General features: G+C 41.9%; 1 protein-coding gene across 2 annotated transcripts in view; it reads right to left on the reverse strand.

Annotated features, from left to right (window-relative positions):
- Positions 1 to 473: 473 nt before the first annotated feature.
- GOSR1 (golgi SNAP receptor complex member 1) overlaps positions 474 to 18584 on the reverse strand; it is a 47003-nt gene continuing 28892 nt past the window's right edge. For both annotated transcript variants that reach the window (XM_019545781.1, XM_019545780.1), the window contains exons 6-8: positions 18387 to 18416; positions 5530 to 5612; positions 474 to 4264 (exon numbers count right to left, since the gene is read on the reverse strand). In XM_019545781.1, coding sequence (XP_019401326.1) covers positions 4140 to 4264; positions 5530 to 5612; positions 18387 to 18416 — 238 coding nt within the window. In that variant the 3' untranslated portion in view covers positions 474 to 4139. The remainder of the gene's footprint in view (positions 4265 to 5529; positions 5613 to 18386; positions 18417 to 18584) is intronic.

The following is an 18584-nucleotide window of genomic DNA, read 5'->3' on the forward strand; positions in this document are numbered from 1 at the left end:
AGAACCTTGTTACCAAAAAGAAAAATTGGAGGCTTATAAGCAAAGCTTTGAGCAGGGGGTTGGGGCTAGGTGACCTCCTGAGGTCCCTTCCAACCCTTATTTTCCATGAAAGAGTGGTGTATTTAATGCTTGGCAAGAGACAAAAACACCAGAGGAAATTTATAACATGACACAGTGTGACTATGAACACAAAGGGATTATTTCAGGTAAACGGGGTGGAATAGGGTACATCTGGTGGTGGCCATGAAGAGAAGTGAAAGTTTCATCATTATAGGACTCTTCCGACAGGACTAGAGAAGACTGACAGACCCTGACGCAGGTGACAATCCTGCATTCACAGAGGGATGGACTGGACGATTAACCAGGTCTTGCCTATATCTGAACGGCTGTACTGGCAGCCAGGAATTGTTCAAAGAAATCTTCTGCACAGATCATTTAGAATTCTAATTTATTATTAAATTACATAACAAAGCTTTTTTTATACATACAGAAAATGCACGATAGGAGAGAACAAAAGTCATTACAGGTGCAATAAAATAGGTAGGTTTCAGCAAGCCAATTGAAAAGCAAACAAATTAGAAAGTGCAACTGGAAAAATACACAGGGCCCCGGACTGTTATGTTCCACGACAAAAGACGACAGCCTTTCCTTTTGACCAAGAATGATATGAAATGCTTCCTGGCTCAGCGGTGGGCACGCTAACAAAGGCTTTCACTTGGATCGATCACACTCGGGCAGAGAGAGGCACAGGGCGCCAAGTGGATTTGCAGAGGTCTCCCCGAACATGGCTCAGTTTTGTCTTTAATTATCTTGTACTGTATTCTTTTGTGCAGCCCACTTCTACATATGCTCCAGTCTCCAAAGGGGGGGCTGTGCAAACTCTCTATTATGAACATAGCAGAATTATTTTCCTCATTAGAAAATTGTGTCCTGAATGCAATTTGAAAACAGGGAAAAGAAATCCTGATGTGCAAAGGCATCTCGGGAAAGAAACTCAGCTCAGTCGCTTAACTCTGTTTCACCTGAGGTCCATTTGCAACATGCAGCAAGGAACTGAACTGCACTAACCACTTTTTATAAGGATCTTTCACACGCTAGAAAAACAAAAAGGGGGTATTGGTTGGTTGGTTATGTAATGGTGTGGTGGCAACTGGATTCGTAACTGGATACCTAGAGGTTCCTCATCTCACGAATGATTAAATGAAGAAAAATGCCGTCTTTTCCTTTTGGACACCTAAGCAGGAGCAGGCTCCTGGTTAATGAAAGCACGTACAGACTTAGTGAACATCCCACTGGTCCCAGCCATACACAAAGGGAATCAAACCCATTGGGCATCCTTGCTTTGCCAGTCTCTTCAGCAAAGGATGCTGACTAGTGATAAATCGGACTGTACTGTAAGAAGCCGGGCTGCTGTGACACCATAGCTTGCACAAGACACAGCGTTTCTCTTCCTGGGCGGCAGAGACTTTGAAACACTCTCAAAGTGACTGAGAGCAGTCGCCCGTGTGCCTTGCCAGAATCGACTGCCTACAGCTACCGTTGGATGCTTTACAGGACTGCGACACTACCAGCTTCACTGGACTACCTGCCCCCAGCAAGTTGCGAAGCCTGGCTGCTTTTAAGTGAGGGGAGAGGGACCGAGACAATGAAAGAATAAAGCAGCGGGAGTCACGAGAACAAGCTCCGCTTTGGAGACCCAGGATGAAAGACTGAATAAGCCTGCCATTTCCTTGTTGTTCTCATTTATCATAGTCCACTGGCCTAGTTACAGATTGGATGCCGTAGTTGGGAGAGGGATGGAGGAGAAGTAGCAAGTTCCTTCCCCTGGCCACTAGCATTCCTTCTTAGAGAGCCAAGCCACGTGCCAGGACTGCCGCACGCTCACGGAAGGGGCAGTTCTCCTAGGGTACCTGAATGCGTTAGACGATACCAAACTCTCTCAACACCATTTTGCACTGCAACACAAGATCAGCTCCTCGCTAGCCGTGAGAAGTCAACTGCTTACACATTTACGATCATCCGCATGTTTTCCATAGCAGCTTCTGTTGCACAGTAAAATTAAATATATAATCCATTAAGTCCACTAAAACGACCGGTTATAAGATTAAATATATGAATTTATTTATGATACTGCAACTTTTCTAATTGCCCATTATACAGCAACCAAATCCTATCAATCCTAACAGGAACGTAACTGCCAATCAGGGCCCTTTGAAAAAAATCAAAGAAAATAACATAACAGGGGAGCTGAGCTTTGATCTCCCAACACACAGAGATTCACTAATAAACTTCCTTTATCTTTCAATCTTTTTCATGAAAAATCCCCCCCTAATGAGCACTTTATTTCACACCAGGAATATTCCCCAATCATCCAAGTGACCATCCTTTATTTAAAAAGCTAAGCCTCAGAACTTTACAAGCGATTGCGAACTCCTTCTAATCCCAAAGAGAAGAACCAACAACAAAAAAAAGGCTTTGCAGCCTGCTCAGCACAAAGTCGTTACTCCGTACGCAAGCCTTTTTCAAGTCCGTATGAACAATACAGTTTACATTTAACCGTGTGATTTTACACACTACACCGGCACAATTCTTTATTCCCTCCAACAGGGTACTTCACATACACTATAAAAGCAGTAATGAAATTATGACTGTCCTGGGCTGGTTGTTGTTTAGCACAGGCTAAGGTCTGGAGACTGTATCAGACAGCGAGGGTTACCAAGAGAGCAGACAATGAACCTACCAGGAGCACTGCAAGTGAATTGTGCAAATAGTTAATCAGGTCCTTAGGAAGAAGTCCAGTGCCTCAGAATTTTCCTTTTTTACATTATAAGACAGGTGAAGATAGAGAACAAATGGAAAGAGGAGATGATCTGTAATTTCTACATCTGCTATATCAAAGACATTCCTGAAGTTAGATCGGTTAACAGTTACTCAATACCAATACGTTTTGATGACAAAGTATTTCTGGTGTGTTTTGACAGCTGAAAAAAATCTATTAATTTTTTTTTGCACTTACTAGAGAAGAGACTTAATTGCATATTCAGCCATTCACTCATTCAACTTTTTTAACTGTGAGTTACGTATTTAACAATTTTGCACACGGATACATTGGTCACTGGGCATAGCCACTGTATTTTTCATTCCAATGTACAGTTTCAATCTCATCCTACTTACAGTGTAAAAATATTAATGCTATTAGAATAACTTTCATCTAAATTAAAATAGAGACTTTTTTTTAAATTGTAATATCTTTATGAAGACTTTTGTGGTATCAGCCCAAACTGAAGTATTTATACCCAAAAGGTTACTTTCGCTGAAAGTGTGTTTGGTCACTCTTCAAATGAATTGATAACATGGTGAGACTGATAGGATACTATGCTCCCTTTTTCCAAAGCAGGACTGCTAGTATTTCCTGGAGTCCCCTTAAAGCCACAAGAAACCTTTTCCATTCTCCTTGGAGAGCAGTTTATACATCTTCTGTGCAAAAAAAAATAAAATAAAATAAATCGAACAATCATCATTTGTCTGAGGAATTTGTGGGAAGAAAGCACAGTTTTCACAGCATAAATTATGTAGACATGACTTGCAACTGCTCAACCACGAGTTAGAAAATATTACAGAAGTTGTATTTAGTAATAAAACAACCTGATGGCTTAAAGCTGCCAGATCCTTAATGTAGGGCCAAAATGTCCAGTACTGTACTTGACCTTGAGGGGAAACCGGCTTCCTGAAGAGGTTCCATCCAGGAGAAGCGAACCAACATTTTTTCCACTTAATAGGCAACAACAGATCGCATCTTGTCAGAGTATGGAAGCTTCTCTATTGATTCTCTTAAATGCTATATGTTTACTTACCTCATAGTGAGATGGGGGATTTAAAAATAAAAATAAAAAAAAATAAAAAATCACAGGAGCAAAATTAGACAGAGAGTAAATGTGTATGGCAAAGGAGGAGAAATACTGCAGCTTCAGCTCAAAACCAGTGTTGCAGAGTCTGCCACCATAAACCTTAGACATCATGCTGACATTCCAGCCACCATGAGCTGGAAGGCTGTTGAACAGGTCTACCGACTTCCCCCACCCACTTCTCCTTGATGGGGAGGGAGAGATGAGGTTGTTGAAGTCTCTGGAGAATGTCCATCAATGGAAAGCATATAGCAACAATAAGATGGTACAGATGCCAATAACGCCACCCAAGATAAGAGAGTCTCGTCGCTTCCGTAGATTGATCCTTTGAATCAGGTTGTTCACTGCAGGAAACCGATCTTTAGGGAGGCTGAGTTAAGGTCATGTCAGCAAGTAGCACCCACACTGAACAGGCCCCAGTTTTCGGACTGAGAAGTTACAATCCAACGGTTTAGAAAGACTTGCAGACTGGAGAGAACAGATGCAAAAAAGCCACCTAATAACCATTTGCTCTGTTAATAAGGGAAACAATGAGAGCGAGAAGACAAAAGAGCAGCTTAAAGTTGACATTTATGTAGAATTGCATATTTAATCAGCTAAGCTACTAGTGGCAGATGAAATGTTACTTTTACTAATCATATTTAAATAAGAATGAAAAATTAGGCAAAACGCATACATATTTGTAGAATTTATCCAGAGTGGGGACAAAGGAGAGTGCCTGCCGATGTTTCACATTCAGTGGTTGCCTATTGCTGCATGGCATGGAGGGAACAGCTGCCCTCGCTGCAAAATGTTTGAGCTGTTCTTCTTCAACAGTTAAAAAAAAAAAAAAAAAAGATTTGCAAACAAGATTTCAAGTTTCAGACCTTTGTCTTTAAGGATCTTTTAAAGCGAATATTTAATTGAGTTGCTTTTGTTCTTGCCAGTTGCTAAAAACAGTAATGAAATTTATGCCTCATCTAGCTACAGATTTTCAGGATGTAATCTGTCTAATCAAATGAGGCAGATCAAGTGCTTCTCTTCAGCCTGCTAATGGAAAAGAAGAAATAAATTGGGGGTGGAGGGGAATGAACACAAGTGACATCAACAGCCAGCACATCCTTTAGCTTGCAGCATGCAGCGAGAGAGATGAAATGAAGCAGCTAAACGTAAAATCAAGAAGTTTGCATGAGACGAGAGGATCCCCAGGTCATGCAAACACTGAGTTCCAAACTACAGCCATGACAAATCCATGTCAAGTGGCAGCTCCCTTTCTCTCTGAAAGAGAAAAGCAAAGGAAACACTAAAATGCAAACCTGCTTTTAACACAAAACATGTAGCTGGAGTACACATTGACTTTGCCCTAGAATGTCAAATGAAAAATTTAATACTGGCGTACGTGGAGCATTCAGACTCATGCTTCAGGAGGTCAATAACTAGTCCAGCACATCACTAACCGGGAGGCATCTTGTTGATAAAGCAAGGCCGGCAAAATGAGATCTCCTCCCCACTAACAATACGAAGATCGCTGGAGTTGCATGGCTGTGGACAACAGAAGTGTTTTCACCCCAATTTGCAGAACAAACCAGTCTTGAGGCAGCCCCCTCTTCAGGCACAAGCAGCATAGCTCTTTCAGAAAGGATACTAGCAAAGGTGTTCATCTTGCTTTGTAATGACTTCAGCATCCCTCTCTGTGAAGTCATATTTTCTTTTGTTGCCATAGCAATGCTGGAGGAGGGGGAGAAAAAAAAAAAGAGTGGATCAAACTGCTGGTGCCAAGAATAATCTGCAAAACAATGGACAAGCAAGGTGCACGCCACTCCTTTGAAGGGTGGTGAATGGGATGTAGCTACGAGAATGAAACCACGTATTTTCTTTGCTGATCTTTACAAGTTAGCTTTATACCGCTTCTCCTTTTAATAGACAGAAGCAAGCAACTTTCTGAACAGTGCAAGTTATTAGCAACAACAACAACAAAAGGATAATGAAACATTATAGGCCAGCCTTGATTTTCTTCAAGACCAAAGAGTCTTGCTTCACTCCAGAGGCACAACAGACCTTTTTTGCACTAGATTAGCACCCAAAACATCTCACTGGCTACACCAAGGTGCGACTGCCGTTAAAAAAAGAATTTGGTAATAAGTTCAACTCTAATTTACACAACAAACGCAATCTGGACAGTGAGCATCACCGCCTGAGGCCAAACATCTCATGGAGCTCTGCACTGAAAATCAAATGCAAGGCTGTGCCCTGCCGTCCCAAGGGCTTCTCTAGCCAGTACGAAGTGCTGCAGTTATTCCAGTTTATGCGAGGTGCTTAGTCCTCTGGCTCCTGGGAAATGGATAACATGGGTCCATCTGCTGTACCAAACATCTGCATTCCTGCACTCTGTCTTTTACTCAAGACTCTGAATTGGTTGGTTCCCATCAGTCAGAGCTGAATGACTGGTCAATATTGCGAGAGACCCCAGAACATGATTTTCATCAGATGGGACCAAATTAAGTTAATTTAGAGCCCTGGTCGTATCAACCAGTTGGCCCAGCTCTTATCAGCATCAGTCACACGCAAACTTCACACAAGTAGAACAGAAGCATTCCACCCCCCCGCCGCAACAAGTAATATATTTAATGATATTTCAAGAATCAAACAGTAAAAAAAACCTGACAAAGTATTTCAGAAAGTTGCGGGGGGTTCATTTGCTTTTATTCAGGTATAAGCAAATAAATCAAAAGCAAGGAATGAAAGGGCAGCCTGTTACTTGCATCCACAGCTCTAATTTCATGTAGCTGCTCTGAAAATAATAGCTTTGTCAAGGCAAACAACATTTAAGCTCAATTACGTCTCAGAAAACAGAAAAATGTGAGAGCTGAGGCCTGCGGAGACTTCGTGTTTAATAAAGAACTGAAATATGAGAGCATTATTTAACCTGCAAAATGCTATTCCTGCCTGGCTGGTGAGCGGTTCTGGAGCATGGAAAGCAAACAGCACATAAAAAAATGGTTGGGTAATACCCAAGGGTGTTACTCCTACACTGCTGTTAACTATCTACATGAGTAGTTTTAAACCTTTAACACTTAATTAGTCCCACAATCGCTTGAGATTTAGGATGCCTGAAAAATTGTTTCGGAGGAACAGAAGGGTCAATTACCGGCAGGACAACATAGTAGAAGGCAACCTGAGAACAAGATCAATGCTGTCTTCTCCGAGGAAAGCAAATACAAGGTTAGAAATATCTTGGCACTGGAAAAAGAAGGAAAATCCCAATCCTTTGATATTATCTTTATCCGAAATGACAACCACTGCTAAAATTCACCACGCTGTTTCGAATGACAGCAAGTATGAAGCACAAGGGATGCACTGGTGCTAAATCAGTCTCTTGGTATACGCTTTTCATTTACAACCACAACTGATACGACTTTAACCAGTCTCTATAGAGCACAAAGTACTTGGTTTTCAAACATTTTACAAAAGAAGAATATCTGACTTCAGGACCTTGCACTTGTGTTTACACGTGGATACCGCTGAAGTGCAAAAGTGCTTGGACTGCTATAGCTTATTCTGTAGGGGAAGAGGCATTAAATCGCCCTGCTATAAGAGAGACTCGCTGTACTACAGCTTCATCCATGTTAACGGTTATACCGTGACATCTCAAACAATACTAGTCATATTCATACACTTTTCAAGCATGGACTGCATCTTCCTGAGCAATTTAAACACAACCACCAAACAAGTTTTATGGGTTTGTGAATCTTTAGCAAGGGAACAGTAGCTTCTGCCTTGGCAGGGGAATTGCCTTTGGGACAGGGGGTTTTGTATCACCCATGACCCAGTGGTTCTTTGGCCAGTCAATGACGACACTGCGAACAGCAGTAACACAAAGCTGGGAAAATGGGCAGAATGGTTCAGTTCTAGAGCTGTGCTCAGGGAATTATGGCAAAACACCAAGGTCCCAGTGGGCTGTGCCCCTGAACATTCAATCACTGGCCCCTAAGATCCCCAAAGCAATGTAGGCCATTAGGCTTCCTTGCCCCAACTCCCTACCGCACCTTGAAAGGGCCATTACGCTTGAAATCATCCTTCCTATCATGTGCCAAGCACCCACCCTCTCTTGAAATTCATTCTTCTCTTCTGAGACTGTTCAGGATCCCCACAGGATCTGGCAACATCAACACCAGAAGCAGTGGCCTGTGCAGAATATTGGGAACAGACCAGAGAGAAAGGTTGGATTGGAGGCACGACAACGAAGATGACTATTAAAAACAGCAGCAGCCACAGAGGCGCTGGGAAGGTGAACAAAATGAATCAAGCCGATGCACGGCTCTGAAAGAACCCAGGCAGTCAAGAGCATCCAATCTCATTGTGGAATCACGGATCGTATTTTGCTTACGTCTCTGTGGAGCATGTCTTCCTCTCTCCTCCAAAAGCTCTTTAAAGTGAGTTATTCTGAACAGAATAATATGTATTGACAGGGCAGATCAATACAGGTTTCACTCTAGGATTCCATTAGCACTAGAATGAAGTTGAAAGGTTATTGGTAAATTGGAAGTTTATCAGTCTTCAATGAGTATAAACAGCTGGGTGACAGGCATGCATAAAATTCACCTTTTTAACTGATAACTCTCTAAGAACATATTAATTAGCTCTAAAGCTACACAAATTTCTTAGGACATCGGGAACTATCAAAGGCCTTAAACCAATTCTTGTTTCCAGCTTTTGTTGGTCACCATCAGCACTCTTTTTTATACGCTTTTTACACAAAATCAGCATAGCAGAAACTAAACTGCTGGCTATCTGCAAAAGCAGTCAGGCATGCAGCCACCTTGCTTATGAGCTCATCAAATAAGCAAGGCCAGGTTGGATTCAGCTCTTGGATGGAAGACAAAGACATGCAAGGCAGTACTGACTTGGCATCAACAACTTGGTAGGCAGACTGCTTCCTTCCAAATCTGTACAGAACAAATGCCTTAGTATGGTGATAGTAGGTCGCGTCTTGGCTGGAGGAGCAGTCTCTCCAATTTGATGCAAAACTAAGCCTCTCGCCACCAGGTCTTTAAACAGCCCAATGCCATTCTATATAAAAAGGAGAGCGTTAGCACCAAGACCTGGTCAATTTTAATTTAGGTTTTCTAAATTGTGCCCATTTGAAATTCTGCTGGTAATTTTAACTGGGCACAGAAGTCCTACCACAAAACATCCACTGTATTGCGGTGTACTATGAGCAACTACCGTGTCACCTCCAGAGGTGCTCCATGATATTCCTATGTAGCTTGTAAAGGGCTCTGAAATGAAAGGAGCTATAGAAATGCAAGGTATTCTGAGGCAAAGAGGGTAAAATTAATGTCTCTGGTCCCCAACACTGTCATATGTGGTCTTACCATCACTTGTTTAATGTCTGTCTGACTTGGTTGATTAACGTCCTCTACACTATGGGAAGCATAAAGGGAGGTCAGCCACACAGCGAACACCGGGGTCCAGGAGTCTTTAAGAGCAGCAACATACACACGGCAACATTTTGCGTTTCCCAAGTACCGGAACTTGCCCCAATACATGGGAATTATCAGCTTTACAGCAGAGATCCCTTTCAGGCCTAAAATTAACATCTGAGGGACAAAGGAATAAGCTAGGCAATCTGTCCTTACCAGGATAGACAATGCAATAAAGAAAGGCATGTATACAGGAGGCAGAGACCCTCAGCAGGGATAAACAGTTACATACAGAAAGCAGGTTTCTGTTTCATGCTGTAAAAGATTTGCAAATAAGACTCATACAGCTGCCACGCAGTATTGGGTGTTAAATGTGTGTCAGTGGCGAGTTTCTTTATATACATGTGTAAATTAAATATGCAAAGTTTTCTTCCCCTACTGTTCTAGGTATTACAATCAACAGAAGACTACAAAGCATTCATTTTCTACTAAGAATAGCTTTCAGGGGAAACTGGATGGGGGGGGGAAGAGGGGAGAGTAATTTAGTAAAGACAGGTGGGATTTCAGGGCTGCACACAGGGGTAGTTTCTTCAGGAACTGCAACGGGTTTCATAGTTATTGCTGAAATCCTCAAACAGTATCCCCTCATCCCCCGTCTTGAAGCAGGCTATGCATTTTCTTACAATGCATCCAGTGACTCATTAAAGCAGCCATCAATTTAGTGAAGTGGAGCTAGAAGATGACTGCCAGAATACACAGAGCGTGTTGCTGAGCTACATGCAGGATACCTTTGGGAAATCATTACGAGACCCTGTTACGGAACACGGGAGTGAACGTTTTGACATCTGATGAGAAAAGCAGTCTGTTTTATAAAATGAGGGAATCAACGGCTAATACTTTAAAGTGCAGAGATTATATATTTTTAAAAACTTTCCTAATTTATATCATTCAGTACACTGAAGAATTTAGATCAACTAGACGTTCTTGAGAAAGAAAAGCTTGAGCAATATACAGTTAGTAATGACACGGTAAAACGCACAATTTCCTGGAATCAAATTCCCCTGAATAATAGTTAAACTGGATTTCAGCTACTTGCTGAATATATCGGAATTCAGCTAAAAAGCATTCATGTATTCTTCACATACACACTGAATGCTCAAACTGAAACGAAGCTCTTACTTTTATAACACAATCAATATTCCCAGATAAGTGCAAAGTATTATAAGAATGAACTGAGAGAACCCTTTTGGGACCTCATTTCTAAACAATGAACTCGTAAGTTCTCCGAGCACATTGTCTGGCTGTACAGATCAATTGTAAGAAAAGGAATAATTAACCTACCAACATAGGTTTTCATCAGGTTTTGTTTATTAAGCATCACCTGTTGTGCTTTGGCTCTCACTCAGCCAGTTTTGGATTATTTTCAAACAGAAAAAGTGAAGAATCATGTATAACAATACTCAAATGTGCAAATAAAGTGTTGCATGCATACAGAATAGGATACAAGTTACACTAAGATCTTATTATGGCTTATGGATGTGGCCACCGATCTCCAACTTGGAATATTATATTCTGTTCAGGCTGTTCATTCTCAAAAGATACAGGGGAAAAAAGGAAAATATTTCCTAGGCAAAATTAATTAAACCCCACGCCCTTTAAAGAATTAACACGGGTGTCATACTTAACTCTTTGCCACAATGGCATCATGAAGGTGGGAGGAAAACCAGAGAAATAGTTCTCCTAAAACTTATTTTTAAGTTGGAGATAATTTCATCCCCTTATGTCACTACAATATTCTCCCAAGTTTTAATTCCATTTTAACGGGGCTTTTTTTTTTTTTTTTCTGGTCTTGAAATTTAAGCCTGCATGCTCTAATGGACTGAGATTAGGAGAAAATTTCTCAGTATGAGCTGGTTATTTCACACCTGCACAGTTTAGTACCTATATCAAGATGGCCACTGATGGCATCTGACACTCAGCCCTAGCAGAGGTCTTGCCAAGCTGCTGCGTTTGTATATTTATTTAGTACATAAATTATATTAATACGATAGACCCATTCAAATGGTAATAAACCAGGATATTCCAACTCATCCAAAGCTGACATGGCCAAAGGACATATGCATCGGCCCTTTGGCCGCCTCTTCCCCACCCCAGCAAGGGTCTCTGTGAGCAGTTAACCTGAGGCTAAAGAACAAGATCGAACACACAGTATTTCCTAAAGATGGTTCAGCAATCTCCCATCTTCTCCACCGCATCATAATCAGGATTGTCAAACGCAGGGCTTAGAGCCAAGCGCTAATGTTAAATACATTTAAAATTCACTTCTGAAAAGCCCACAAACGCCATCCTATTTTAACAAAATGCAGTCACGCACCTTATGCTCAGTCACACATGCTCCAAGTGCTCTTAGAATTGATGTTTGAAAAGATTTTTCCAACAGCCACTTACATTTTTCCCTTTGGCTACATACAGAGCCCAACACAACTATATTACCAGAGAGGGGGGTTTCCAGAACCAACCTTAGAAGCAGCTTGAGGAGAGGCAGGGATACTCGGTGCTCAGCGTGCAAGAGCCACTGCGTGTGCTTGCACACACAGCCACACAGCTCCTGCCTCTTCTCTCCATGAATGCCATCCAAGGTCATGTCCACACATTTTCTGTTGGGAATGGCCAATTCCAGTCACTCAAATCAAATGATCTAAGTGCTTTTAAGTGTCTTAGGGTGATATCTTTTAGTAGACTGACCATGTATTTGGGAGAGAGTTAGACGAGCTTTTGGATGCAAGGCATTCTTTGTCAGGTCTTACCCTACTCATCGCTCTTCGGCTACTTTAAAAAATGGAGACGTAGTTAGCCATGTTAGCCTGAAGCCAACCAGAAAGCAGGCTAGATTTGCACCTTGCAGACTTAACTAAATTGGAGAGCTATCCAGCACAAGTTTTCCTGAGCTGAAGCTCACTTCATAAGGTGTCATGAAAGGCTGTGCACAGATCAGTGTATAATACGAGGAGTGATTTGAATGCAAAAATAGAAAGGGAGGGGGGGACAAAGGAGAAGAAAAGAACCCACAGGCACAAAGGGTCACAAAAGCGGAGACGTGTGCATGGGCTCCTGCCGCCCCTCGGTGCACAGGGTCAGCAATGTAAGCTCTCCACTCTGGAGGGCCTCAGCAATCAGGTGTCTGTACACACAGCTCTGGGTAAGGAGAACAAATCCTCTATCTGGGAGACCTCCCCAAGATTACCTGAATGTGCCTACAAAGCCCTAGTTACAACCAGTCATCCCGCTCCTTCCCCTTGCTACATCAGACAGTTTTACATAATCCACCACATTTATAGAACAGCAGCTCCCCCGGGTCAAAAGCCTCATCTCCCTCCTGCCAGTTGTAAGGTGCCATGGACAGCACCTTCAACTGCAAGGAATAATCAAGCGCTTCTCTGAAAAAGGTAGGGGACATCATCTACAGGCCTCTCCAAGAGCACGCCTACCGCAACCAATACACAAAACAGTGCTTAAGGAAACGTGGAGTTTTTCCCACAAAAATAACAATCTTATCTCAAGATGCTTTTTTGAGGATTAACAACAGGTACCTGGGCTTGACTTGTCAATTCTTCCAACTACTCAGGCAGAGAAGAGGTCCAATTCTTCATTGCTCAATTAGCAGTTACCCAGCAGCAATTCCTTTCTGTTCGTTAACCCACCACACAACTCTGAGTCCTACCCTATCTAAAGCAGCATTACACCCTGCGCTCATGCCAGAATGTCGGCTGTAAATCTCCGTACAGGATTTCAGAAGTTAAGAGGAAGGTGTTGGAGTTAAGTCCAATGCTAAGGAATTTTTCCTCGTTTAGATTACATAACCAGTTGTTCGATCTCTCATTATTTGGTCTCCCTGCTGATTCAGTTTAGCTCTAAAATGCATACATTGCTAATTCTGGCATGATGCACTCATTACTAAAAAGCACCTGGCAGAAAGGCCTGTCAGTTTATCCATGCACTTGAAACAAATGTTCGTAAAATGCGTGGAATTTGGATGCGACTGAAATGTTCCTTGCACATTTCTGTTTTTCTGTTGTATGTTCAAACAGTTCAAGTACAGCTGCTAACAGCTACGCAGTGCCAGGTTTCAACCCTGATCCCCTGTGCCAGTATGAAACTAAGCAAATATTCATTTCCAGCCATTACGTGCACAGCTACAATCTAGCAGGAGTTCCACAGCAACACTCATTTTTTAACGGAAATTTTTAAGCATTCGTTCTGGAGCCTACTGACATGTAGGGTATCCCGTTGCCTGAAGACATGCCACGATGCATACTACGTGCTCTGTTAGTGGGGCTGCTCAGTCAAATCTACATCAATGTAAAGTTAAAATAAAGCTCCAAAGTAGGAAGCTACACTTCAAAGCTAAATAACTGATGTACTCCTGGGACTACTGCTTCACGATGGATCGCGGGAACCATAGCCTCTCATACGTTTCCACTGAACTTCATGACAACAGGCTGGTGTGTGATGAAAGCGGAGAACACATTTAAACTTTGACCTGAAACTGTTGTGACAATTCTGCGCAGGCCAAGCTTTCCTTCCTGCGCTGTTCTCAGTTTGCTCAGATTTTAAAGATGGAACCTCAGAGCCGAGCCAACAAGGGCAAGAGATAAGGGAAAACCTTTCAAAAGAGGTAAATGACTTCACCACCACCATCACGTCATTTCCACAGAAACCACTCAACTACGGTATTTTTTCCTTGCCACCCATCCATCCTATTCTGCTAGACTCTGCAATGAAGGTGAAATTTAATGTAGGCACAATACTGCCCAAACCGTCAAGAAATGTGTCAGATCCCAAAAGCATCTTTAGGCAGTCCAAAAAGAATGAGATTTTTTTATTAAGAGGTTAAATCGCATTGAACCCAAGTTGGTGGGAATTTTCATAGATTTCATAGACATCAGGGCTGGAAGGGACCTTGGAAGATCGTCGAGTCCAGCCCCCTGCCCAAAGGGCAGGAAGTCAGCTGGGGTCATAGGATCCCAGCAAGATAAGCACCCAATTTGCTCTTGAAGGTGTTCAATGTAGGTGCTTGAACCACCTCCGAACCACCTTTCAAAGGCTTGAACCACCTTTTAAATCTGTTCTCTGATTTTTGAAGCTCGTGTGTGGTAGAAGGCCGAATTTCTCTCTTGCTCCAGCAGACCGCAGTCTAGCAGTTGCAGATAACACATAAACGCTGCCTCTCTTTAGGTCATTACTGAGACTGAACTGGGGACCTCTGGGTGTGAAAGCATGTTCCTTTATCAGTTCAGCTAAAGAACCAAGCCTTGGGGCAGGAAGTCAATCTTTATCACCAGCCAAGCTAGTAGGGGATGATACAAAGCCACATCAAATTGATGTAGATCAGAGAAATACTTAATTTCCCCATGCTCCTTCTAAAAGACTGCTGGCCAACATGGTGGAGTGATGACTTTGTCTGAAGTGATCTCAGCAAATGCTGTCATTTTACCTGTAAAACGTATGACCAAGCTTTCTTGTGGCTCGATAAAATGACCAAGGCCCCTGATGTGGAGTAGCACACCTCTAGACTACAGGGAACTATGCTGAGAGGGAGGTTTTCCACCCTTCTTTTTAGGTTTTAAGCTGAAACGGTTCAAAGCACAGGTTTCCATGCCATCAGTGCCTACAGGAGGCATCAAAAATCATACTATGCATGACAAAAATCACAAGAGTCCAACAAAGAGTACATGGTAATCTGCTGGAGACAGAAACTTTTCTCCACTATACAGCATTTTGCAAGTTTGTGCACCTTATTCATGTGCCAAGATTTACAAAATTCTCTATTTTTGGAAAACTGATGGGGACAGAGATGGTTCTGCGCTCGGGACGCTCGTTAGTCCTGAATGAAGCAATTCTGACTATGTTTATACTTTAGCTGGCTTCAAAAACAATGAGACAAGGAAAACCTTGGTTTCTTCGTTTTTTACTTGTGAAATTCCAAGAAGAGGGTGAAGCCAGACATCTGTGGCACTACTGACCAACTAAACAGAAATGTTGTAGCTTGTTTAGCAAACTATAACACAAATCATGGAAAAAAGGGTAGATGGCATATACTCACAAGCTGAGGATTAGAGCACATTTAGAGCCAAGGAATGGAGGAATATTTTTCTCTTACCTGTCCCACTATATATGTTACTTGAATTTTTGGCAATAGCTGGCCATTTTTCCCCAAAGTAACAACTTGTATTGACAATCACCCCTGTGACTTTTTGCCATATCCTATCAGTAGATATATATAGTTTTTATTTTTGAAATTAGTTACCAGCAACAGGTTGTAGCTAGCTGCCTGATGCTTCAAACTAAAAGAACCCTACAAAAGAATGCTTCAAAAAGCATGCTAAATGAGAAAAAAGATATGGTAGCTAGATAGCAATAAAAATCATTTGTTATTTTGAGAGAGTGACAAAGTTGGAAAGCGCAACAGCAAATCTGAGAACAGTAAATACATATATTTAGATGCGGACAGACATTTATGTGTAGTCTGCCCAAGAGAAGCAAATGTTGCTCCAGAAGAATGCAGCTGAAGGTACTGCATCCCACACAGTCTCTGGGCAGAAATGCACTGCTTTGGGAAAATGTTTGGCATAAGGGTGTTTAACAGTTCTTAAGAAAAATGAATTTAGTGTTTATGAAACATTCAAATTATGAGCCTAGGGAAAATATGCCTTTGTACAATCAAGGAACAGCTCTGGCATAGACACCAGCAGAGCAAAGATTCGCACACATCCATCCATTGCCATGGAGGAATCATACCCGTATCAGAGAGGCCAACTCAGTGTCTGCACCTAGTCAGTTGGTACCTTCTCTGCTGAGAATGCCAACAAGAGGCTTGGCTAGTCCTTCATGGCGGTGTTGCTAGCATGGCCACCTCCCCACCTGGGGTACCTGGGCACATGTCCTTCAAGGCTGGACAAACGCAAAAGGTACTTTCCAACGGTTCCATGTTGGCTGTTTAGTAATAATGCTTTAAAAAAAATCTATTAATGATTTCACAGCTTTTTGAATTACACCCAAATAATGAAACAGCAGATGCAACCCATGAAGGCAAGCAGGCAACAGTAGCCAGATAAGCTAATTACATTTCATTCAACAAAGGAATCAGCATTCTAACAGCTTTGCTGCAAATTCCACATGCTTTAACTGGTTAACAATAGACAAGGCTCTAATTAAGAGCTGGATGACTTCTGACTGGTTAATTCACTTAAGAAGCAGTGGGTGTTACTGCCAATTAATATCATGCCCAAACGTTTGTAATTACTGGAGGAGGACAGGAAAAAGGAGCAAAGGGAAAATTCATTCCGTCTTCAAGCAGAGCCTGAACCATTAACACATACACCTGAAACCAAACACTGAAAATTAAGTTATATATCCCGCTAATGTGCTTGTGGTTACCAAACCAACAAGATTTCTAGAACGGACAATGGAGATGGTTTTTGGCATAAGTGACAGAGAGCCACCTCAATACCATTAATAAACCATGCACGCTCCCAAAGTTAACCTATTAACATCACACACACATCCCCACTGAATGGCAAAGAGCTCAGAACTGTAACCATTCAGTAAGTATGTGACAGGCAGCAATCACAGAAAAGCTGGTCTCCAGGTATGGCTGCAGGCAGCTGGATACCAGCAACACCTTAGTGTGGTAGTTCCCAGTTCAGGGCAGGCTGCCAAATCCACCAGGGAACCCAGGTAAATATTGGGTGGTTACCACACCCGAGTGCTACAGCAGCTTTTACTGCTGGTTCCTGTATTGCTATCTGCATGAGCTGTAATTGCACCATGCAGAAATCTTCTAGATCTCCACCAGAATCAATACAGAGGGAGGGTGTGTGACTCAAGCAAGAAAACATTGCATTTCAAGGCTCATCTCTGGCCTTTTATTCCTCTAACTAGAGGGCTGGAGACTACAATAAAAGTGGAGTCACCTCTCAGTTTTCACAGGAGCGAGAGAGTCACCAAAAGAGGGCCCTTTAGAAAATGTCGTTGTAAATATGGTGATGAAGCGTGCGTCTGGGGAGGGAGGGCTCTCTGGACTGAGACGGCAGAGTAAAACAGAAGTGGTACCACATTGCAGGTGTCTTCAGAGGCACTTGAATGGAGTGAGAGGCGCTCAGGTAACAAGCATCCATCTTTGCAGATAACAGAGCTGACCACTAATGGCTTCCTTTATCCCAGTGTGCCTCATAGTGCATTACCGGGCTTTAACACATTCCCCTACTACACTAAGTGTACTGAGCTAACTGCATGTTAGCTAGCCAGCCCTTAATGGATACCATTCAAGCCTTGCTGCATCTCTAATTACTCTTACTGATCACTTATGCCATTAAATGCATTATCTGAAATCAAATCTTCCTTTCAGACTTTTTCTTGTAAGCAATCTAAAACTTAAAGCTATTATTTCAGGCACTCTTAATTATTGGTTCACTAAACCCCATGGCTAGAGGGCTGAGATGGGCACGTCATCGAAAACTATTCTGTGACAGAATGCGATTCCACTCTTGACATTTCTGGTCCAGTGAGAGAAGGCAGCATTCCAGTACTTGAAATATGCTAAAATAGGAGGTAAGTGATTATATAATTGCAATAAAGACCCCCCAACTGTTACTAGTAAAAATCTATCTGGCTTATATGGACAGCAAAACTAAGGAGTGAATATGACTAAGGAGTGCAAGAAAACAGGAAGCACTAGTCCTTTAATGAGAAAGTTGTTCAAGACTTTCAGAAGAATTCTTAATACTTTAACCTGAACGACTGCAGCTAAAATAAGTCACGTCTTATTTTTATAATTTCTCTATATCTCTGCATATCAGCCTAAATTGTTGCTTGAAACAGGTAAATCTTTCAATGACAGCATTATATTGCTCTCGAATAAGTGGAAAGAATTGAATGTCCTTATTTTATTTCTAAAACGATATGCGAGGTATGGACAGTATGGATGTTCTATACACAGACTGACTGATAACTTTGAACTGCATCCAAAGTCAATATTGATTGTCCAAAAGATGATAAAAATTAGTAAGTCTATTCCTACCTTATTGTTTCTTCTATCAGCCGATCCGAGCTGAAAGAAAAAACAAAAACTGCAGTTAAAAAAAGGAACAAGCACTAAATATTTTACATCAATACATTAATGTTCTCCAAAACATAACCCTTTACCAGTGTGCCCTTGTGCTGAATTACCTGGGGTGCAAGGTCACTTCACATCAAAATGAGGACTTGGCCTGCATAA

Source organism: Crocodylus porosus, unplaced genomic scaffold, assembly GCF_001723895.1.
Source record: "Crocodylus porosus isolate Cpor-Errol unplaced genomic scaffold, CroPor_comp1, whole genome shotgun sequence".
Lineage (NCBI taxonomy): Eukaryota > Metazoa > Chordata > Crocodylia > Crocodylidae > Crocodylus > Crocodylus porosus.